General features: G+C 41.3%; 1 protein-coding gene across 1 annotated transcript in view; it reads right to left on the bottom strand.

The window, feature by feature from the left end:
• Window positions 1-9,926, bottom strand: part of LOC126403204 (contactin-3-like) — a 51,440-nt gene extending 41,514 nt beyond the window's left edge. The window contains exons 1-4 of the mRNA XM_050065739.1: window positions 9,716-9,926; window positions 7,028-7,165; window positions 6,207-6,342; window positions 1,307-1,482 (exon numbers count right to left, since the gene is read on the bottom strand). Coding sequence (XP_049921696.1) covers window positions 1,307-1,482; window positions 6,207-6,342; window positions 7,028-7,082 — 367 coding nt within the window. The 5' untranslated portion in view covers window positions 7,083-7,165; window positions 9,716-9,926. The remainder of the gene's footprint in view (window positions 1-1,306; window positions 1,483-6,206; window positions 6,343-7,027; window positions 7,166-9,715) is intronic.
• Window positions 9,927-25,554: the final 15,628 nt, after the last annotated feature.

Genomic DNA, 25,554 nt, shown 5'->3' with positions numbered 1-25,554 from the left:
TCTCTACTAGGAGCTGCGCCTTGTCAAAATAAATCAAAACCTATATGACTGGACCATGTGGGAATTTAATTTGAAAGGACAGACACAGGAAGTGGCCACGCTCCGCAGTCAGACAGGAGTCAGGTTCATTTCCAGGGCTGGTACCTGCGGTTATTCCACAGNGTATCATCCATTAGCCACTTAGCACAATCATTACTGCTTTGCCGACAGCGTCATTAACAAGCGGCTCGCTCAGTGTGATGTGCACTTGTAGATAAAATACAGGCCTATATTAATGAAGGTTCATTAGTATGGTTATGTATTTCTCTGTAATGTAGCACAGTGTTAACAATGTTACTGATACTATTCTTTCTCACACCTTCAACTCAAACCATTGTGTTGCCCCGCCCAAAATATATAATTCAATGATTAAATTAATATCGTAAACATGCGGGCAACTAGTCGACTAATGGCCCTAAATGACAACTATTGGTCGACTCGGAGAAAGTGGTGTTCTAACACAAATATTAGTCAAAGTCTTGGTAGTCAGAAACCTCTGACAAGCCGTTCATCACTCTCTGCAAACATGTCATGTCAGTCTCTGAAGATGCGCCCTTTTCTGAAGGCATGGGCTGCAGTATCTTCCAGCAAGGTAAGATATCTTAACAGCTGCTTGGACGTCAATCAGAATCTTTTGTATCCTTTATGTACAGTTTCACTGCACTAGAAATTGGTGGGAGTACCCAATTATTATAGACCAAGTCAATGAAAGCCATGAAAATATTGTTATATTTCAATATGGACACTCTTATATACTGAAACACTCTGTTTTTATTGCTGAATGTTTTAATTATGACCACTGAATAGGATGAAAGTGCATCAATTTCATATATATTTAATACATTTGGCCAATGCATTTGTTAGCTAATGGTTTTAAATATTGCTAAGATAGCCGTGCCCTCATCATTAGTGCTTACGCATGGTCTGAGGCAGTTCTAAATTTGATTTGCAAAGTACAAACAAATTCAGTTAAGAAAATATTGATGAATCCCAGATTAAATGATGGTATGAATGGTTTAAGCACAGATTTATGCATACACAGTTTGTGAATGAGGCCCATTGAATCTGTATTTTTATCACAAAAGCATGGTTACACTATCGTCTGAAATCAGTGTATAATTTCTCATGACAATTTAATGGAAGCAATGAGTTTATTTGAAAAACAAACTGTTGAGGCTATATATATATATGTATATATACATATATGTTGTGCAGACTGAAATAAATATTAAAAAAAGAAGTGACAAACAACTTGACTTCTACTTACAGGCAAACTGCAGACTGGCTCTCCTGCTGAGGATAGCTCCTACAGTGTTGAACGCCATACACTGGTACATTCCTACATCCTGGTAGCGGTCCAGACTGCTTATAATGAGGTTGCCCCCAGACAGACGCCGCCGGCGATCCAGGCCCAGATTTATGAGAGTCCCATTCAATGACCATCTGTGAGGGCAAAGACACCATCAGTCCCTGGCAAAATGCACTGTCCGCTTCTTTCCACCAACCAAGGTGGTCTGACAGGAGGTGAGCGGAGAACACAACTCACTGTAGTAACTCACTCCAAGCAGGAATAATACACTGTACATTTGTGCTGGTGTCGAGGAATTCGCAGGCTTGCAGGTTGAAGCAGGAACAGCACAAACCTCACGGCTGTGATTTTTGACATTTATTTCCCTGCTGTGTTTCAACTTTCTTCCAAAGTTTGGAACAAAACTACTTTCTGAAGTCACACAGAGTTGGAGAAGACAGTTGATAGAGTGTCTGCTACTGTCAAACATAAATATACTGAAATTCTCCTCAACTCACATTTTTAAAAACTGCATGAATGCATGTGCGACTGAGCAATATTTCAATATTATATTGATATTGGGATATTGAACTTGGCATCGTCTTAGATTTTAGATAATGTAACATTGTTGTCTTGTCTTGTCCTGGTTTTATAGTCTGCGTTACAGTAAAGTGATGTCATTTTCTGAGCTTACCAGACTGTTCTAGCTGTTCTCTACTGTTTGCCTTTACCCATTTACTCATTATATCCACATCACTGATAATGATTTATCAAAAATCTTATTGTGTAAATATTAGGGGTGGAAATCACCAGAGTATCCACGATACAATATTATCACGATACTTGAATCACGATACAATATTATCACGATACTTGAATCACGATACAATATTATTGCGATCATTGCTGAGTATTGCAATAAAATATATTACGATTTATTACCTTTTTTCAACTGTGAACTATATCCCCAAAGGAAAAGTCTGTCAACATCTGTTTTATCTAGTAACATAAAGTTCTCAGGCTGTTCATTTCACTTCAGCCATTTTACTGCAGCAGCAAAATATATGTCATGGATGGAAAAAGCAACTGATTATATTATTCCAGTCCTAAATTTAATTGGTGTTTGTCATATTAATATGACAAATATGGAGCCTATCCCAGCTGACATTGGGCGAGAGGCGGGGTACACCCTGGACAGGTCACCAGACTATCACAGGGCTGACACATAGAGACAGACAACCATTCACGCTCACATTCACACCTACGGACAATTTAGAGTCACCAATTAACCTGCATGTCATTGGACTGCGGGAGGAAGCCGGAGTACCCGGAGAAAACCCACGCTAACATGGGAGAACATGCATACTCCACATAGAAGGGCTCCCCCCACCCTGGGTTCGAACCAGGAACCCTCTTGCTGTGAGCCAGCCCTAATTTTATTCTTCTACTTATCATATGCTGGACGCTCCATAATTGCAGCATATTGTTTTGTCCCTGTAATGTAGTAATTCTGTAATCCATAATGCTATAACATGCTCTTGTATTATTGGATATTGTTTATATAACCCTTAAATTCACATTTCTTATTTATGTTGTATCTTTCTATTCTATTTTTCTTTACTTTGCTCTTCCACTATTTGCTGCTGCAGCTATCCCATTTTCCCCCGCAGGGATCATTAAAGTTTAATCTCAGAGTATCATACACAAAGCTGTCTACTGCTATTTAAGGGAAGCAGAAGATAAAGGTTTTAGAAGCCATCCCAGATATTATCATCAGTCTTCGCCATAATCACCTCTTCTCCTTCACATTATATTTACATATTGTGACATTATTCCACCTTTGACTTCTCATTAGGACAAAACATTAGCACTTGGCAAGAGGTAACAGAGAGCTGATGTAACAAAGGGTGCCTTTTATGCTCCTTTTCACCTTCCATTACAGCCTTACCACACTTAGCAGGTGCGGGAACTTAAAACAATAATACTTTGCTCAGCAGGTTCAGATAGTGCTATCAAATAAATGAAACACCTGAAAGAACTCTTAAAAACATGAGGTTAATTCAGTGATTTAAATAAGACCCATTATTCAGCAAGAAAAAGACTTTCTTTCCCTGCCACCGCAACGCTCTTGTCTATCTCTTTTTAAATGCTATTCAAAAATGGAGCATTGATGGGTTCAAGGACAGAGCACTTTTCAAGAATGTTCCATCATTTTTCTCAAAGCACTGAAAATAACAATTTCTTTCCTTCAGCCACATTCTGCTATTCTACTTCCCTTAAGTGGAAATGAAAGACGTGGAGGCCATAATGGCCAACTTTCCAAAAGCTTTCAAGTCTAACCTCCGAAATAATTTCTTAAAGAATATCGAAAACCACTGAATGTCGATGAGTGCTTGCTGCCATACTCTAGACACTTATACTTGATAGCTGCGTTTCGGTATGCACTGAGGTTAACCCTAAGGCTATACAGTTTAAGTGACTGTGTGAGTGATGAATACCTATAGGATTGTATAGGCTATGGATATGTGCATGTTTGTGTCCACTTGAGTGCATTCTGCTCTTTATCCCAGAGTCACCACTTTCACCTCTTTCTGACCTGCTCTGAAGTGCCTCTGCTGTTCAGTGGTGCCCTGAACATTGCGCAGGTGATTGAATAGCAACTCCGAAACTGAATTGCTCTGCTTGAGACTCATTTTGTGAACACATGTCGTCTGACCATCTGACCATTGAAAAACTGGAGTATTCTGGATCATCCTGCAGCCCAGAGCCACAGGCCTCAAACCTCAGGTCAAGTAAAGGTTAGGCAAGTCACCCTCTGTTTGGATTTAAACAAAAAAAAACTGCATCACTTTTACGCCCCGCTGTGGATAAGATGCCTTTTCGTTCAAGATATGGTTTTCTCCCATGAGTTATTATGCTGCTACACTGTGCATACTATGGAAGTCTCATCTCTTTGTGAGTGACAGGACTGGCAGAGGAAAGGAGAGGGGAGAAAAGAGAGGATGGGGGAGGGAGCAGTGTGAGCCTATTTACACTTCAAGAGAAGAGCCAGAGAGGTGCTGAGGGCTTGCCGAGCCCCGCACAGCCAGCTTGACAAGACACCACGTTAAACATGCTCATCTCACCTTTAATCAGTACATGGCAATACCTGGTCTTAGGCGGGGAATGTGAAAAGCCTGAAATAATGAGCGTACGCACTCCACACCACTATCATTCAGCTCATCTGTGCTGGCTGTGCCGCAGTAATTCCACCGTCGAACGCCAAAGACACTTGTAATCAATGCCTGTTGGTGCCAACTGGTGTCTAGCAACCTGCATGGGTCTCACCGCTTTTTATAAGAGGAGATTCAAAGATGCATTAAGATGCTACATGTGTGTCGCTAAGATAATATCTGGCGAGACAAGAGGCAGATTGGCGGTGTGTTAGTCAATATGAATTAGTAAAGGCATAATGACAGCACTGCTTTGTTTGTCAGTGTGCATTTCAGTCTAATGTGGAGAAAATGAAAGGGGAGCAAGCACCCGCCTATGTGAAAAAGCTTTATATCCTTATTTAGAGCTGTGTGAATGACTGAAATGGGCTTTATGTTAATGGGAAGCTGAAGGGCCCTTATATATATGTGTATATATATATATATATATATATATCTGTATGATATAGAGAAGAAATGCGGATATAATGACTGAAGTGGGTACAGGAAAATAAAACAGTTAGAATCAAGGTAAGTTCAGACAGTTACAGTTACACTTTACTGTAATGCAGCCTTTCAAACCAGGAAAATACACACTATCAGTATCATGATATGTCCAAAATGTAAGACCATATCCATTCTTATATATCTCATCAACATAATATCAAAGTATTGCCCAGCCCTAGTGTATATTTGTGTATTTATGTATGTATACAGATTTTTATTGTACAAAAAGCTGATCACTTTTAAGGATTTCACACTGATTTTACGTCCCACATATCCAAAAAGTAATGTTGCCTGCAGTGATCACAGTACTTCACATTAAACAAGGTCCTCTTCTGACATTGACAGCTACAAAGAAAGGATACAAAGAAATAGCAAGTGCTGCTGATGTGGCGCTTGAGTGCCTTTAAGTTAAAAGCAATAAAAGCTGATGGTTTGTGCTGCAAATTGAATTTTTATAATCCAGGGGCTGTCCACACCAACGCGGGTATTTATAAAACTGTGACTCTTTGCTCACGGTTTGGCCTTTCATCCACACATAACCGCAGTTTTGGACCCCTGTAACCGGAGTTATTTGTTGTAGTCCAGGGTGAACTTTTTGGAAAAGTCCAGTGTCAGCAGTCATGTGTGGACAGGATAACCGCAGTTATTTTGTCTCGTCTCCATTGTATGACGTCACAGTGTGCGACGTAAACAGAAAACAACTGTTATTACCCGATCCAGTGTGTGCGAGAGACGATTTGAGGATGGACCTAAACAAATACTGCTGCTATTTAGCAGCATATTGATTATATATAATGTATATATATATATTATATTGATATTTCGCACTTGTTGTTTTTCCGGTAATGACATTTTACTGCCTTCTGATTGGCTACAATGGCCTTACAGTTAGGAGTTATATCGCCACCTACTGCTTTGGCATGTGTATTACATTGCTTGATAGTGGAATTTGCAGTGTCATGTGGACGGAGGTATTTTTATTACACCGCTCGTATGGACGCAGATTTTTTAAAAAGTGGAGGCCAAAAAAGTTCAGTTTTAAAAATAGCCGTGCTCGTGTGGACTAGGCCCCAGTTTCAAGACAGAGTTTGGGATTACTAGTTAAAAAATAAATTGAAACTATCAAATAACGAGTCTTTATCTAAATCCTAACCCACACTTTGATGTGAGTGCGCCCTTACCTGTACTGAGGAGGTGGCGTTCCCTTTGCATCACAGGTCAGAGTGGCTTCCTCTTCTATGGAGTCGACAGGAATGAACAAGTCACCTGGCTCCATCCTCCATCTTGGACCATGGTATGATCCACTGTCCAGACAATCTGTCAGAGCAACAGTAACAGCCTGAGCATAATGGCAGGGAAAAAAAGTGCCATTTTGATTGAGTTCGGCCGCCATAATGCCCCGTTTTTCTGGAGGAAATGGGATATTGGGGTTTAACAGGAAGGCTCTTTCAAAATGGGAGATTGGACATTACTAAACACGAGAAGTGATTCAGCGTGTTTGAAATTATCTTGAGAGGTCGTAAAGTGCAGATTCTTCCGAAATAATAACAAGCTGAATAATATTAAAAGCACTTTATAGAAATGTTTTCCAGCAATTAAAAATAATTGCGTTTCCATTTGATAAAAGGCAATCATTCACTGGGAAATTTGTACACTATGTGAAAGAAAATTAATTTGTTTTGACTTCAGAGAAGCAACAGAGGTTATCACGCTTGTGCTCTGCGAGTTATGTGTTAATGAAGTCAAGGAAAATGTTAAAAGAGGAGAACACAACAGCGCATACCTCTTCATCAGGTTACAATCACAGAGCGGTGAGGAGAAAGATTGAGAGCATTGTGCCTGTGTTGTGAATGGAAGTCAATACTGAGGAGTGGCCCTTTAAATTCGGCCCATCCTATCATCTCTGACACTGACATGATTTTCGGCTCTTCAGCCATCAACCCCGCAACTGTAAATGCCCAAACGTGAAAGAATCATTACTCATATATAAAAGGTGGTTTACCTGCCAGACAGTCGATGATTGATAACAGTAGAAGCTGTTTCCATGGCAACGTCATCTTTGGCAGCCAAGGGCAAATGAGACTTTCATCCAATAAGCTTTGAAATGGCACTCGTGTTCTCCGAGAGAGGGGAGCTTGACCTGTTGGAACAAGAATTTTGTTGTAAAACACCAAACTCTACGAACCCCCGGATATTTTTATCCCGCTTTCAACATCCTGTTTTTTAATCACCCACCAGGAGAAGATGGGGAACGTGATAAAAATGGATGTGGGTTTTGGTGCAGGATGTGTCTCATTACTTGTGTCCATTCTCACATTTCTGATCAGTGAAGATCCAGGCGGTGTCACTTTGTGCCCTGCGCTTTGGCCAACTTGCACCCGGAGATGTCTGAGGGTGATACCAGAGGCATATGGGAAGAAGCCCATGCCAATCTATTAGGGGGGCGACCAACGCCTAAGCTCATCCTTCACTTGGACGGATTCACTCTGGCTGCCTGAGGAGACTTGGACCTGGGAATTGGGTGTCATCCAATCAATTAGATTCACCCACAGCAGCATGTGTCTCCCCACATGCTGGGGTGAATCAAGACAGCCTGATGAGGAAGCCATTCCACCCAGGTCCATAATCAAGGGCAAGTGTGTCTGTCTGCTTGTAGCATGTGCTGCAAATTGCGATGCACCCACTTCTTGCAGGAGGAGACTGAGCGAGTAATGATGCAATTATGAAATGTCAAACATACACACAACGGAGAACCAGCAATAACACAGCAGTGAAGTGAGCAGTTACACACACATCCAAGTGTGCAGAGTGTATGCAGATCAGTGTACAATAGTGTGTACCTGCATACATGCACATGAATAAGCAGGTCTGCACACATACAGAATCACAAATTTCTTCAAGAGGTGTTCAAGATATATTAAGGGCAGAGACAGATAATAACACCAATCTGCTAAATGTCACACAACCCACACACACCTACACAACCAAACTCACTTTCTCACCGTGTACAACACGTATAACACCCTGCCTCCACACACACACACGCTCGCTTTCCATTTAGAAGACATAAGCCGTGATGTGCGGCTCATTTGTGGCCTAATCCCGGGGCGAGCCTGGTTCAGAGCGCTACTTATGGAGGGTCTAATTGTTTGTCAGCTGCCTGGATGTCAAATCAGACACGTGGGGTCTCAGCCAGAATTTTCTTCCCTACCTTTCATGTTTGCTTGGTCCTTTTTCTTCCCCGAAAGTCTGCAAAATTGGATTGGTACGCTTCCTCTCAAGACGACTCCTGCATGCCATACCTCAGTGATAGGCCCACAGTGTGCAAACTGCTGGCACCTCAGGACTGAGGATTGGTGTGTGGAAGGTACAGTGGGTATTACACTACTGTCGACTTTGCATGTTATGGTTTGCATTTGTAATGGGGTTCTGTCAGGGATGGCACTGTGTAACACCTGATGCAATGTCTTCCTCTTTTTTAATGCAGAGCCAATAAATCATTTACAAATGCAAAATACTGAGAGTCAGAATTCTATCAGTGATTTGACACAGAGCGGATCGCCTGGCGGTTTCGCATGTACACACTGTATAAGACATCTTCATACACATGCACAAACATGAAGAACGTGGGCACCCACACATACAAACTCACAGCTTGCTCTCATGGATAATGGTGCTAACGATGACGGTGATAGAAGGTGGTGAGAAAAGCTTTACAGGGTGAATCACTCTCAATCACGGAGGGTACCTTCCTGAACCAAGACACCACTGGGTTAAATAATGTATAATCACGATATCTACCACCTCCATCACACTCTGCCTGCATCCAAGTAACACGCTGGTTGAACAAATAGCCCAGCTGGCAGAGTGGGAGTGTACTTACTTTGAAGGCCTTAGCTGCATTCATCATAGATATTCCAGCTGACACTGTGGCATACCAGTATGCAATTACCTGGTGAATGTTGCAGGGTAGAAATAGTGTGTATGTGTGCGTGTGTGTGCACCTTTCACACTTACTGTATCTCAAGAGGCATGCAGCCAATCATTGCCGTGACACTTCTCAAGGTTTGCTCAAGGTATTTTTTGCCTTGGGAAGAGGGTCCTTGGTAACACTTGAATACATTTATGCAGTCTTTTTCGGCATTCTGTGCATGCAGGTCCACCCAAGGTTTGATTTAGTCCTAAAATGTGTCAGTGTTGGCCTGTAGCTCCACAATTCAGCGGGTAAGGTGAAGTGGAGCCAGGCTGCAGTGTGGCTGGCACCACACCAGGTAGGAACCACGAGAGCAGTTAGAGGCTAAAATACCACCATGTGAGTGATGTAACAGCATCTCCACAGCAGTTTGACAAAGAAAGGCACGGCTGAGCCAACTCCTAATTTTTAAACAAAATATCAAAGTGTGTCTTGAATGCATGCTCCTCCAAAATCAGACTAAGCAGTGTGGAGGAATTGGCTGCAGTTGGGAGGGCACGTCACGTTACTCCAGCCTCAACAATTATGATCAAATAAACGGCATTAGGAATTGATGGGCCAATTCGGGACAGCAGGCAAGACAGGCCGACATGTGAGCCTGTTAGCGTGGATGAATATTTGAACATATAAATATCACTGAGTAAATAATTTAGCTTTCTGTATTTGTGCACGTTCACAATTGCAAAGCGCGCTCATGGGCTATTTTTTTTGTCTTACCTCTTATCTTGAAATATCTTGAGACCAGCAGGAACCAAATTCAGCCCTCACGGAAAAAGCGACACATTGATCCTCCATGGAAACCCCCTTTTTAGGAAAAAATTCGGTCACAATCGCAAGGTCGTTCATACAGGTGAAAAATTGAGCCGGTGGTCAGTCAGAGATAACGGGTAGCGCAGGAGGCATAAACACACGCGTTTCATATCGCTGCTCTCCCCCTTCTCCTCCACTCCCCACCAAAAAAAAAAAAAAAAAAAACATACACACACACACACACACACACACACGCACTCACACACACGCACACACACAACACCCACGTTGTTTGCCGTGCTGAATCACATTTGAAACATCCCCAGTTAAGAGGCTCGACTCTCGCCTGTGTTTACGCTCTCAAATCCAACACGCGTAGGTCTGAAATTGGGCTTGAAAGGAAATCTTGCAGAGATGATTTATTATGCGCATCAAGTCAGCTCCCCCTGCGAAGAAGAAGTGGGCTGCACGGCGGCGAGGAGGAGGCGATGGAGCAGCCACAACCAGCAGCGCTGGGATGGGAAGGTGCGGGAGGGGAGGAAGACGCACCTGGCGGAGAACTACGCCCCCCTGCGTCAGACCACGATATTACAAAGAGACAGTGAGACTCCGTGATTCACTAACTGCCAGGGGATGTAGGGCAGTTTGTCCAGAGGGCACTTTATTTTTCTGCTAAGGCCAATTAATAAATAAACCATAATAATATTAGCGCATAGAATAAATGAACAACCTGTCTTCAACCTTTCGACATCTGCTGTCCTCACTCTTCTTTGTCAAAGAGGCAAATCCAGTAGCAGCAGCCCCACACAAGTCAGGTATATGCAGGGGCGTTTCTAGGATTTTAAGATTTGTCAGGGGGTCCAGGGTTCCTTCACCAACATACAAAAAAAAGAAAAAAGGAATAAATACATGAATAAAGACTCATTTCCACCAAACAGTTCAGGTATGGTACCTTTGGAACCAAAAGTAACCCTTCAGACATGGTACCTAGACCCTAGCGTTTCCACCAGCAAACAGTAGCCAACTCTTAAATGTGGGCGGGGTTGTTGTCACTCACTATATTTCCTCATTACAGGTGACACAGATGGAAGTCTGCGCCTCGCTTATCGTCCACAGAACGAGGCTGCACGCCAACATTTTAAGAAAGTGTACCAAACCGAACTGAACCGTACCGTACTGTACTGCTTGGTGCAAACATAAATAAATAAAATAAAATTAAATCCCAGTGTGAATCAATTTATTTTCATTGCAAATTAAAAAGTGATCGAAGGGCCATAAATTGAGCATCATGGGTCATTTATATTTTCTTCATGAGGCATTTCTTCCAGGTTGAGACAACAAAAGTAAGCAGGAAGCTAATTTCTAAATTACACTTGCAGATTTATTTGCTCAGGTCCCCCTGGCTCACATGCAGCCTATAATTACAAAGGGAAGGTGTACAGCCAAAGAGTGTATAGAGTGTCTATAGCCAAGACCAACAGAACTTTATTTTGATTCTAGTCCAGATCATTAAAACATGAACTAAACCTGATACTGAATTGTGGGGAAATTGTGTGTAATTTGGTGCAGCATGCAGACTTTGTCATAAAGTGGAATATCAAAGCTGCACTAAGCAATATTTGGCCACTGGTAGTTCTCCCAGCCAAATTAACAGTGGTAGAGTTGCAAACTGGAGCTGTTTTGGGCATCCAGGGTTCCTGAAGTAAAAGTCATGTTAATTTTTACAGCGACAACATTTTCATGGCTTAGATGATTTCAATCATCAGCGGGACTCACTCTTAAAAAGATGGCATAACTCTCTTTCATGCATCAAGAGTTTTTGAGGGTCAAACACTTACTAAATGCTATGTTGGAATGTTATATTTTTCTTTTCACAGTAGTAAAGAAATACTTACAGAACCAGTAGCTCCTTCCAATTTCATACTAACAGTTAGGATATGCTGCATTTCTTTTTACAGGTGTCTTTCATCAGCAGTCTCTCTGAAAAACTGAAACACTGCTGGGATTTTCTGTCTTTCTTTGTGTGTTTCTTCAAAGTCTAATTGGTATCTACAACAGCAGGATAGTACCATTCAGTTACCTATCATTCTAACAAAATAATACAACATATCATTTCATTTGCAAACAGCTGCCATGACACTCTGACAGCAGGCACCAGTAGGACACATTTTTAAATGTAAAATAAATAATATTATTGTGGTTTAGATGATAAGGTTTGTGTTTTTCCTCCACGGTAGTATGTATTATTTAGCTGACAACATAGACAGGAACATGTTTCTGCTTTTCAGAGAGACAGATAAAGGAAACTGTCTATGAGAAAGTCTAGATGCTAACCTATGTAGCAAAGGCGTCAGTACTTCTGGTTGTTTTTTTTCTTGTCAATTTTAAAGCAGCATTAAGAGATTTCTGACCACTAGGGGTCATAAAGTCTCCAAAACTAACTCCTGAGAAAATGAGTCTGGGTCGTTTTCTTCGGCAGTCATTTGTTTACTTCAGCAAGCTGCTCATTTCACACCAGACAGGCAGCATAAAATCAGCTTGTGTGAGTTTATGAGCTAGGACTGGCTGCCAGTTATAATATGTGGGGTCAGTGAGAGCCATCGGGACTGAAGCGTACATGTACCAGGCAACCAGTATAATGAGCTGCAAGTGGCTGAAAACATAGAGCTGCAGAGTGGGGTGTTAAAATGACTCAAAAATGTGTGAGTGTGGCTCCTTCTTTGTGTGCAAGCGGGGCATGCATGTGGGCTGAGTGACATCACTCCAACTAGTTTTGTGATTGGAGGAGAATGAAGTGTTGTGGGTACAACTGAACCTGTTTTTCACTGTGCCACTCACTGCACACACAAAAAATGGACCTGGTTGTTATGGAAATGTAATGCAGCAGGTATCTGCAGTTAAAAACACACAAATACAAATTGAACATATTAATATTGGTGCCTTTGCTCCCCTTCTAATTGCCCCCTTTCACTGAAAATGTGATATGTCACAGTAGGGAAAACAAAAATAATAAAATGAATGACGGCTAAATTCAATTCAGCTGTTTTCAGTTACAGGAGGCTGGTACTGAATAGAACAAAGCCATCACTAAAGCCGGGGTAAAAGGCAAAAAAAGCAGAATTAGAATTAGATTTAAAAAACACACACTCTCCTCTTGCAGCTCTCTGTCCTAAACCCCTCTCAACAGATGACCAGGGTTTTAATTAATGATTTATTTATTTAAAGCTGGCAGCAGCTCCAAGACAGACCTCAGGTCCCACAGGTGTCACAGTGGGCTGGTGGCCAGTGGCAGCACCCGGTCTAACCTGTGTAATGCAGCAACTGAAAGTTTACTGATCCACAGTGAGTCAGGGTTGTCTGCTCCCCTGCTGCTGGTGTTTGCACTGGCTGGATTTGTGTTGCTGCGGCTGCTGAGTGGGGGTCTGTGTCTGGAGAGCTCTGCTCATTCTACTCCCAGCAAGGTGGTCTGTAGCGGCAGGGAGTGAGGCAGGACACACTGTGATTCGAGGCTCTAGCTAATATTAGCTCCATTAATGTGAACAGGAAGCAACAGCCATGAGCCTTACGGTCAGCAAGAAGGCTTGACTATTGAGTTAGCAACATTTTCTCTCTATCTCTGAAACGCTTAACTGATACTCATTCATTTTTTGTAACCGCTTATCCTGTTGGGCGTCGCAGGGGTGCTGGAGCCTATCCCAGCTGACATTGGGTGAGAGGCGGGGTACACCCTGGACAGGTCGCCAGACTATCGCAGGGCTGAAACATAGAGACAGACAATCATTCACACTCACATTCACACCTACAGGCAATTTAGAGTCACCAGTTAACCTGCTTGTCATTGGACTGTGGGAGGAAGCCGGAGTACCCGGAGAAAACCCACGCTGACACGGGGAGAATATGCAAACTCCGCACAAAAGGGCTCCCCCACCCTGGGCTTGAATCAGGAATCCTCTTGCTGTGCGGTGACAATGCTAACTACTGCCCACTGTGCCACCCGCTCCACTGATATTGACATGCGTTTTATTTTGTTCATTGTCAGACTCTTTTAGACTCTCTTTTTGATAAGTCCATCCTCCTTTTTTGGGTGTCTTTGCAGTGCAGGAAGTTGTTGTCAATGTTGGAATTGCAGTTTGTTCAGTAGGATTCTCGGCCATTAAATCAGGCTTTCATTGAAGAGATATGCGTGCCGACTGCATGTGTAGAACAGCCAATACGAACGCCCTCTCTCTAAAATGACCTGTGATTGGTCAAGGTCTCCCGTCGCGGCCTAGATTTTCCCCAAGCTTGAAAACAGAACCAAGAGGAGGTGCAGAAGTCTAATGTTCTTTCAGACCACTAGAATTACAATATGCTCAAATTTTGTTTGGGCTTTTTGCCAAATGACACCAAAATAAAACTGCCTACCCCAGCTTTAATGTTATTAGTAACACCTGTTCATTTCATGCTCTGACACACCACAATGTCTGCTCTGAAAAAAGCCGGAGATTGTTGTTCCACCATGGATTCCAAACACTTTGCCATAAACTCTTACAGTAATATTTTTTTTTACTCTATCTTCCCATATACAAGGCTACTAACTTGATACTGCCATCCTTCATTTTAACATATTGTAATTCTAAAGCTGCTACTCTTATCTACTCTGTATAAAACATCAGCTGTGGCATGCCTGTCTATTGTGGAAGAGGAATTCTTACTCTCTTGCTCCCCTGAGGTTTCTCTTTTTCCCTCCTTGTTTAAGTCTTTTCCACTCTATCAGAATGTAGAGTCTAAGGATAAATAAAAGGTGTTGTACGTTGTACAGATTGTAAAGCCCCCTGAGACAAATTTGTGATTTTGTGCTCGATAAAGAAAATTTACTTCACTGGACTTGACTATAATTCAAAACTGCATTTGCCAAGTGAAAGAAATTGGGCTGCTACTGAGCCGCAGAAGGCTGACGTTTCACTGTTTTTGATAAGCATCCGCTGACAGCTTTGGTTCATGGTGAAAGGATGTATTTCCCATGACAAGACTGGAAGGAAACTGCTCTCGCTTCCAATTTCTTCCACCTTCTCTCATTCACACGCTCTCACTTTCGCAACTGCCCTTCATTACTCTTTGTCTCTCCCTCTCTGTCTGTCTCTTTCTCTCAGTCACAAACACTGAATCAGTCTTCTTTACTGCCACAGTCATGTTACCCCTGTGTACATCACCACCAGGTCAATATGTGTACTGGGCCTCAGTTAAGCCCAACTGTATTAACGTAGGTCCCGTAGTCCCTCAGTCTACTAGGAGCCCCATTAAACCTACATTGATCATCCTCATTTCAGGCCCAAGTTCCTTCAACACGGCCAGGGCATCGTTAATAATGCTCCATACAGCAGCCATTTGACATTTCCTTTAATTATGCCCGTAATTTATTCATGCACTTGATCCTAGGAGCTTGTTGTGAAAAGCTTCCTCCAGGAATATTTTATCCTGCTCCTCTCGAGGCCCACGGATTAACCATCTTAATAGCAACCCCCTGAAGGTATTACTTCCTTCATTGTGTGTGAGTGTATGCACTTGTGGTGTGTGTGTGTGTATGAGGGCAATGAGCATTGTGCCTTAAATGCGTGTGTTAAGCTGCAAAAGTCATTAGGTCTTATTTTTTCAGCCATTCAGAGGACTCAATGTAAATTCTCCTGTATTACTAGCTTGTCTAATTTTGGGAGAGCACAAAGAAAAGTGCGAATGGTTGCAAGATCTGTGCTTATCGCACAATGCAGCGACCCCCATGTTTAACCCAGTTTTGCAGAGGAAAACATCGCCGCTTAATTTGCTCACTCTGCAGGTCGGTTAACAGACAGCGAAACACAGCAATTTCCCCCACAAAGTAGCGGAGGGAATCTCAAATGCACACACTTCAAATGGGATTTAAGATGTTAATTATGATGTTTCTTCATCACAGAACATTGCTCAACTCCTGACTGCACACCTGACAGAAATTCCTCAGGCTTTGTGGGGAAAAATGTGGCATTTGAAGACTGGGAAGTGGAGGGTTTTATGTGAAAATGACGCACATACACACACACGCACGTGCGCACACACACACACACACACACACACACACACACACACACACACACACACACACACACACAGGTTGAAATGGAAGGCCATTTGTCACTTGTAAATGGAAAGTAATCTAACAATTTGTCAATTTGTCAGGGATGGAGGAAACACTATATGGCCTACTTCATTATTTCATGAAAAATTTAACAGCTATTGCTTCAAATATGTAAACTTACATCTCTTTCACTTTTGTTGTGATCATTTTTCACAAAACCATAAATCCTGTTCCTTCTCTCATACCCCTTTGCTCTATTCTATAATACATCTGAACATAAAAACATCTCTCACCGACGTGGTTGTCAATCCAAAACGATGTGGGTGTTGTCTGCAGTTCACTTGAATAAATCACACAGACATTCATAAATATGCTCCCTCTTTCTCTCTCTCTCTCTCTCTCTCTCATTTTAACTCAGTAAGTTTCCCTTGTTGGTTTCTCTCTTTTTTTTTTTAATGTTTCTGGTAGCCTTAGTTCATTAGCCAGGCTGTTTTCAACAGCCTTGCATAGAAGACTAATGGGCCAGCATACCTTTTATTGCATGCTGCAATTCCATGGCTGTGGAGGTCCATTACTTTGGAGGATCAAGAATTTACTCTCTACTGCTGCTGATAGGGAGGCCTTGCTAGGGGCTAATGACGGGAAAGATCCACTTTGAGATAAATCCTCCTGTAGGTCAATAAAAAATTTGCTTGGCTACAGAAGAGACCTGCAATTAGAAACCAGCTCGTGAGGGCTGACCTGGAGTGAGTCCAGTACATTCAGCAGGGAGATGTGCCATCTGTCTGTTTGTCTGTCTATCTAAAATCTTATTCTAATATTCATTTATTAATCTTAGTAAGCATGGGCTGCATATACAGTAAGATATATATAGAATTAAAACTAGATATATTAAATTTGTCAATTTCCACAAATTACAATAAAGGTGCTGCTTGTATATAGCAAGTCACTGTTAATTCATTATTACTTAAAGGAGCAGTGTGTAGGATTTAGTGCCATCTAGCGGTGAAGATTGCAGATTGCAACCAGCTGAAACTTGTGTCAGGTGTAAACTCCCAGTTAGTATTCCTTCAGTGTTCGCTATTCATCACTTTTTAGCAGGAGTTGAGTTATCTGCAGAGGATTCTTCCTCTCCAAAACAAACAGACCAGGTGATTAAAACTAATAAAAGAGTGAATAGAGCAGTTTTGTGTAAAAAATCAGTGTTTTTCCTATGCTGTTCAGCTTGCCCTGGGTGGGCTGTTGTCATGTCAGCCATCGTGGTTGGCTGTAAAAATGTGAAAAAGGGAAAACAAGAAAATGTAAAAATGCGAATGGCCTCAAAGAAGGATCTTTAAATGGCTGAATTTCAAGGATGCTACATCATCAAATCCCCCCCAAGGACTGTTCCAAAGTCAAGGATCCTTCAAATTCTACCGAGGACAGAGTCCTTTATTCAGAAAATTTTCAAGGATACATGTGTGTATCCTCAGCAGGTAAAAAGTATCCACAATTTTTTGTGCACGATTTCCTGGAAGTGAAGGCGGGGCCTCTTCAATGAAATGTGCACCAGCAGAGCTCAGTGGGATTTAGATAAATATGTCATTTATTCTGATTAATATCTCTAGGAGTTTTTATCATGCAAGCATAAAAAAATACTGACAGAAACCTCATAATTTACACTTTCCAATGTGTCCACTGCCAGATAATGAGCTTTTTAAAATACCGTGATTAAGATAAAAGATAGATGTTTTTAAATTCATCATTTACAGGAGTGATGGAGCGCCACAAAAGTTTCATTTAGTATATCCAGAAATATATTCTCCCTAAAAGTCACATGACTTTAAAATACTGCTTACATTTCTTCAAATTGTACAACAACCAACAGAGAGTGCCAAAATTATCACAGTACCCTGAAACCTCCTCAGTCCCTGAAGACACTCGTTAGCTTGTTCCAATATGTGTTTACTGAATGCTCTGGACTCTTGCCTTGCCTCTGTAGGATCCTTTCTTTGAAGGACTCATCATGCCAAGGACAGATCCTTGACTTTGAGAAATACCACCTCTCTGAAGCCAGTGTATGGTTTGTCCATTCTGTGCTACTGTAACACGGCAGTCCAACATGATAGACTCCGTGGATGAGGACCTGCCCCCTGTGAAGATATAAACGGCTCATTCTAAGGTAATGAAAACTCAACAGTTCTTATTTTCAGATAATTCTACACTAAAGAAAACATACTTATTATATAATATTCCATTTCTGCCAATATAGCCCACTAAATCCTACACACTTGACCTTTAAGATATTTTAAGACATTGATAACACATATCTTGTTTAATCGCTATTTAATCAGGTCGTCTTGTTGAGATTCAGATCTCTTTTTCAGGAGAGACCTGAGAATTGGTAGCCCCTGCATGCTTTTCATTGGATTTACATTATGAATATGAGCATACAGTAATACCGTGTTATTACTCTACACTGATAGTACAAAGAGGTTGTGGTTAATGGCTCAACGGATGCACAGGACAGTGCTCATAAAGCATAAAGCGAACTAAAGCCTTCTTGCGACAACAGATGGTGGTGTGAGTGAAAGACTGAGGAAGCCCACTGTAACCATTATCAGCATTATCTCACTCTATTAAACAAACTCATGCCCGGGGGAGGAGACAGTAGCCTTCTCCTTTGCAACAGGAAGCAATATGGTTTATTGGAAATGTGGTCATAATCTGGATCATAATTTACCAGCACTTACAATACCTCTGCTTTGCAACAGAGGCTACTACCAATTATCTCTACCACAGTTTCATTAATGATATCAAAGCAGCGCAAGTAATTTACTGCAAGATGACATATATTGATTGCAGTAAAAATGCCACATAGATTGATTAAAACGGTGCACATACAGTACAATAAGAGCTCTAAATTAATCCATGTAACATGCAATAGGAAAAATAACAGAATACAGGCACATTTGGTGGAGCTCATGGTGGTCAGTTGTGCTCGAGGCTGTCAGAGGTGTTGATTCAACTCGATGGTCATTCAGAGGCTATGGTTTGTAGTGTTATTAAGCAAATGTCCTGTTAAGTGTTTTTTAGTCGGCGTTAGTAAGGGTCTACTTGTGACCACTGGATCTCTTTGCTGAAGCAGTTTTCCTTGTGTGAAATATGTTTACTGAGAAGTCCCCTTTAAATTATATAATTTCACAGTCTTTGTGACCAATGCAGCATTTTCAGCACTGTTAGAACAAAAAGGCAGCTTCACACAAGTAAAACAATCAGCTGAATACCAACCAGCAGTGTGTGTGTGCCAGATTATTTGTACCAGAGATCTGAAAATCACAGTTTTTACATTTAGTCTTCAAGCCACAGCCCAGTCGCTAGAATTCTCAAAGTTAACTTCCAGCCTGTTGTTGCAACGCGACGATGGCGACGGGGAAAGATCACTTCTCTGGTACAGTTCAGCATTCCAGGGAACTACTCGTATAAGTGGCAAAGTAAGATTGTTTTCTTCATGACATCAACATGCCAACATGCAAAAGAGCTGCTGGTTGACTGGTTGTGTGACTAGCAAGACTAGACAAATGCAAGTCTCCAGTTTTATATCATACCAGTGGAGGAAACGTGAAGGAAAATGTGCTTAGCAGCCATCATGAGATCTTACTTCAACACTTGTGGCAGTGTCGACCAAAATATACCCCAGTCCGGTCCCCCCAAGTCAAGTTACACTTACGTCTGTTCCAACCAGTTCATAACAGATGAGAATAATAAATAAATCTCATATAATAAATCATATAATAAGGCTAATAATAATGACACTCTGTGCTTGTGTGTTTGGTCTTGCATTTTAGTGTTCATTATAGGCCCAGACTTGGCCAGTTCAAAGGACTTAACAAATTTTTTAAGCTAGCAGGAAGGTAGTGGTATTATGTAAGACAATCTAAGGCATCCATAGGCTACCATGTCATGCTAACGAGCATGGGCAGATTATGAGACACTGAGTCCCTGGGCAAAGCTATGCAAAAGGCTTCTCCACCTCTCCTACACAGGATCGAGGCACAAAGACCTTGTGGTAATTTTACTCCTTTTTTTGTTGCCTTGCATTTCTTTGTTGTCGTCATGCATCTTTTTTGTAGTTTTATGTCTCTGTGGTTGTTCTGTGTGTGGTAATTTCGTATCTCATAGTCTTTTTGCATCTCTTTGAGAATATTTTGTGTCTTGTTGGTTGTTTTGTCTCTTTTAGTGGTTATTTTGTGTCTCTTTGCAGGTTCTGTGTGTCTCTTTGTGGTCATTTTGAGTCTCTTCCTGGCCAGTACATGTAAATTTCCATTGCATTTTGCAGCTGAAGGCCAGGGGGGCCCGTTCAGTAATCCATCCATGCTAGTTAGGGCGAGTTTTCTCCAGTATCTTGCTTTAGAATCACCAGAAAGGGCTTTGAAATAATTAAACGCCATGTTAGCTTCAGTATTCAGTGTTCTGAAATTAGCCAGAAAGAATGAAAAACTGAAGCTCACTCAAGATTTTGGCAAACTTGTGATGTCACGTTGATGTAATAAAATGTTGGCACTAAGTTTTTTGCAAACCACGGATATGCTATACTTGTATGGTTCATACATATGATCTACTTCACATTACATGTATATGAGTTGAGTTTCTCATTAAGAGGAGCCAACCTGGACTCACTCCAAAGTTGTCGAGGACAGGCACTTGGTCAGTGACTTCCAGCGTTAGACACTGACGAGAAAAGCCATCCCCATGTCAGCATGATACATGACCGCTTGCCATGATTGTTTAACAGCGACGTCAGGAGGAAATGCGGTAGGACACCAACATAAGTTGAGGGGGCGAAAGTCTCTGTATGGCATGTGGAAGGGGTAATGGACGGGTCCAAAAACCACCAACTTTCACCCAGTGTGACTGTAAAGCCAAACCCAGTTCTTTTTTCCGTAACCCAATCATGTGCTTTTGCGAACTGTGCATTTCCTGTGAAAACTGAAGTGTACTTTGAAAACAGACAATGCAAGTAACAGGCTGAAGTTGACATTGCATCCCAGAACATCAACAGCCAATGCACATACCTTGCACGACATATGTCTGTGTGGAAAGTCCAGGACCAATTGTTGATATGTAACAAGGTCAGAGTGAGAATGTGTTGAAGGAGGAGGGGACGGTGAATGGTGTGACACTTGAATGGTGTGACAGTTTATATAGCTGCCAAGCAACAGACCACTGTTTGAGACCAACAAAAGCAGGTACTTTGTAATGACAGGTTGTGACATTTCCAGCATTGTTTATAACGACCACACCAGGTTAATATAAGCCAAAACATGATGTTTTTCTACGTGTTTTTTGTGCCTAAATGTAACCACATATTAGCAAAGTGTCACAACAGAAAACTGAAAACTGACACAACATATCCACTGCGCATGAAACATACAAATATGACATGGTCTGCAGAAACCTACAATGCCCACATTGATTCTGGCGAGTGGGTTGCAAGCCAACATAAGTCAGCTGAAGGATGAACAAAAAGACCAAACAGTCTCTTATTGTTACTCTTAGCAGCAGTACATCACCCTCGCAGTAATTTGGGGTTTAGTGTCTTACTCAAGGGCTCTTAAGCAGTGTTTGCAGTCTGTAACAACAGCCACCTTGCAGTTGATAGTGTGCAAAATTTAATGGCCCACACTACTCACTCAGTGCCAGGAATCAACCCAACAGAGTTTTTTTTGTACAGTAGTTTGTTGATCATCGGTATCTCTACCTCTGGGCCAACCTTGAAGTTTTGACAAGATTAAATTGCTCTGACATCATCATCTCCCGACGCCTTTACGGCCCTGGTAAAAGGTCCCTAAATCTTGAACTCGCACTGCAGACAGAATTAGACTCACTGCCTGTGGCCTTGCACTGCTGAGCAGAAAACATTGGGAAAGGAGCAGGTGGCAGCAGACATTACTGCCCACGTCCTCATGTCAGTCTGAACAGACATTTTCAGCGCAGCTCATTTGGTTATAAATTCTGCCAATGGCGACACATAAAGTGATAACCGAATCAAAATTGCTTTAATGCTTCCGTTTCAGTCGGGGGGAGGGGAGGTGTTAAGTGTGGTAAAGGGTGGGAAGAGGAGATTGTTAAATGGAACAACTTGCCATGTGTTATGAATTTTCAGACAGGAAGTCTGTCCTGCTCTCATATTCAGGGACACTTTATTTGCACGAAGGAGATTTATATCGTGCTTTTAGACAACTGAAACCCTTTGTATCCATCCAGGCCGACAAGCCTCATGTACCGCATGTTTATACTTACCCAGACATCCCCAATATTTAGGTTGTGCGGCTATTCCATTTATTTAAGCAGCTATAAATGTTTTAACTGTAAAACTGTTGTGGGGGATGATACAAAAGTACTCTCAGCTGAATATTCATTACCTATTAATAATTTAGCTCTCATTTCACCAGCTTCCATTGACTCATCTTGTGTGTGTGTCTCTGTGTGTGCGCAGGCATGTGAGTTCCTTGTTTGCAGGGTTCAATTTTGCTGCCCAATATGAGGTTGTCTGACATCTGCAATCAATAAAACTACTGAACCTACAAGGTCAGCCTACCTCTCATAAGATTGGCAATTTTTCTGTTATATGTAGCGGCATGAATCTATACAATCACATGTGGCTTTAGGTGGGCTGCAGCAACACATTTTCTTCTCTTTCATATTTCTGGATATCAGATATGGACAGGAAAGAAAGATACAATTGCAGTTAAAGCTTATTTCACTTAGGGACTGTTCTGTACTTATCAGAGGAGGTGGGTGGCTGGGATGTGACTTCATTTTTATTTAGTCTTGACGCAAAGCTACCAACATATTTCCTTGAGCCATCCTCCATGATTGCAGAAAAATGCATGACCCTCCATCCACCAAAAATAGGCCCTAACCATATATATTTTTTATATTCACACCAAGTGTAGGTATTGAGGCAGCGCAATGAGCAAACATCATGGCAGTGAGAGTTATCACCAAAACAAACAGCAAATTTCTTAAGCAAAATGCAAATCCTCCTTACAAATCAGCAGAATATGGGTGCATGACAGTAACCTGTCCTACCACACAAAAACAACAAAATTTAATATGCCTACACATCACACACACCCCTCATGCACGCATCCACGCATCACAGTACGCACACAGCCGGCATCTGCAACATGCGCTCACTGACTGTTTTCCTAAATCAACTGTACACAACAGTGGCAGCAGCAGCTGGCCAGAATAATATCAGCAACTTGGAACAATGGATGTTATTACATTTTAAAAACTTGCCATGTTTTGTTTGCAAGTTAAAACTTTAAAGTTGAAAATAGAATCATGGAATTTTTATTTTTATATATTTATTTTTTGCCATAGTCGTGCAGACAGGAGTGCAGACTTTAATGTTTTTTTACAGGATCTGGTGCAAATGGTTGATTTTTGGCAAACTCTTAAATGAGACATAAAGTAATTTTGATGAGATATCACTATTTTTATATTTTCTAACGTTTTCTGACAAAAGTCGTGCATGATGTGCTCAAGGGCCGTTGGAAAACTGAAAATCTGATGATAATTTCTGCTTTTACAGTTTCTTTTGCAATGATAAATGGTGCACTTTTGGTGATTTTTACAAAAGAAAACATACCTTTTAAACCCACTGGCGGGTTCTGAGGTTCAAAGGGTACATGAAATAATTCAAAACACAACCATTTAAAGTTAAATATGTCTCCCCTAAGCTAAAATTAAAACAAACATAAGCCCCTCACCAATGCTTAAACTGCCTCCTCTGCTTTGCACCACTACCCTCCCCCCTTATAAATAACGAACAGTCCCTTACACAAAAGAAATGTACTGAGCAAATGAATGCATTAATATTTATGATTTAATATAAACTTACATGCATACTATTTGAGTATATGCAGACATCTTTTGGATGCCTTGCAAAGAGACTTTGCTTATTCAAATCAAACGCAGTGCTCCAGTAACCATAAAAACCCATCTATGAGTGAATACATATAACCTATTATCAGCAGAAAAAAAGTGTAGGAAAATTCTTCAGCTTCACCCAACTTGCTTAACCCAACAAGTGCTGCCTGGCCCTGGAGTGTGCCTCCTTAAATGAAATGTTTGCCTCCTTCATGAGAAAAGGAGGCAGTTGGGAGTTGTGTTTACTTTCATTTTGAGAGCATTAGAGGCTTATACGTAAGTGAACCCTGCAGTATAATGGAACAAACAATGGGGATGTCACCCAAATGGGTTCTCTCCCATACTTTTCCTCTCCAGAGAGGGCTCCTGCACGTAAACACATATTATGGATGTGCAGCTAGCCTGCAGCCCCGGCGCTGCTGGCATTTGTTTTCACACATTGTTCTCCAGTGCTCAATGAAAAGATCTATCGTAGCTGATTGGGATTTGGATATGTATGGGTCCAAGGTTCAGACCACTGTATGGATTTCCCTCCTGTAGGATAGTATCCTCCTAATGACTGTTTTCACCCCCTACTTGTCAGAGACACAGCGATCCCCTGCAGCATTAGCATACAATAACAGCTACTATTAGCTTGTGTATAAAAACAAAAATGATCTCTGCTGATTTTTTAAAAGATGTGCTTCAACATCAACACACGACTTACAGTGGGCGACACAAAACGGTCTCATCAGCACAAAACCACAATCGACCTCAAACAGCTGGTAACGAGCGACTACTCTGCAGTTCTCAAGTGTTAACTTGCACATTTTTTGGTGACAAATGATGCAGAAATAGTGTGAAATGGCGATGTTTTCTCATTACAGCTACCATGAACAGCGTTAGATCTGCTTGCTTCTCATTTTCATGGATGATCATTAGCTGGTTAAGGGTGAACACATCTGTCTCCCCATGCCTTTGCCTAGCTTAGCATTAAGGATGTCAAACACATGAATTATTCAAACATCTTAATTAACATAAAGGATCCCTTAATGGTCAACATGCTGACTTATGAGTGTACATAAAACAGAAAATCTATATGACAAGTGTATGAAGATAAAACTTTGTTGGTGCACTGTAGGGAAACTGTCTTCTTGTTATTGATACTTGATTAAATACTGTGCTGAAAGAAAGCTAACTAAGCTAAATATATCCCCACTGTAATGTTCGCTGTAATTCATAATATACAAACTGTTAAATTGAATGTGCTTGCAATAATCCCAGTGCTTTACATTAGTGTTTCAACAAGCTTCTCTCACAGCCTTTTTAGAGATAACAAATAATTAATTCTGTATCCCTCACAGCTATTATTGTACAAGGATTTGATCAGTGGGCTCAAGAAACTGCCAGAAACATTGCAAAAAGGCCTTGACTCTGCACCAATCTGGATAAAGCATGTATTATATCTGGAATATTTCGGTTTTTTGTTTATTGTTTTCTCCCCAGTCCTGTACCTTTTCAGAAACTGTGATTCTGAAATGAAAAGTATTCAGCAGAAAAAGACTTCATGTAGCAATTCTGAAAGTGTTAGCTCTTTGACCCACACACAATCCTGCAACATTACTGTATGATAAATTGTTCCTATTTGCATGGCAACAAGAAATATATTCATTTTTTTCCTGCACTGTATAAAGTGAGGCAAGTGTGCATGCAAACACACATACTTCCTCTATCCCTCACACACACACACACACACACACACAGAAGCAGAGCCCAGAACAACACACTGAAGCTTAAATGTGACCCTTAGCCACATATT

The sequence above is a fragment of the Epinephelus moara genome, chromosome 16 (assembly GCF_006386435.1).
Source record: "Epinephelus moara isolate mb chromosome 16, YSFRI_EMoa_1.0, whole genome shotgun sequence".
NCBI lineage: Eukaryota > Metazoa > Chordata > Actinopteri > Perciformes > Serranidae > Epinephelus > Epinephelus moara.
This window is presented reverse-complemented; position numbering and strand designations above follow the sequence as displayed.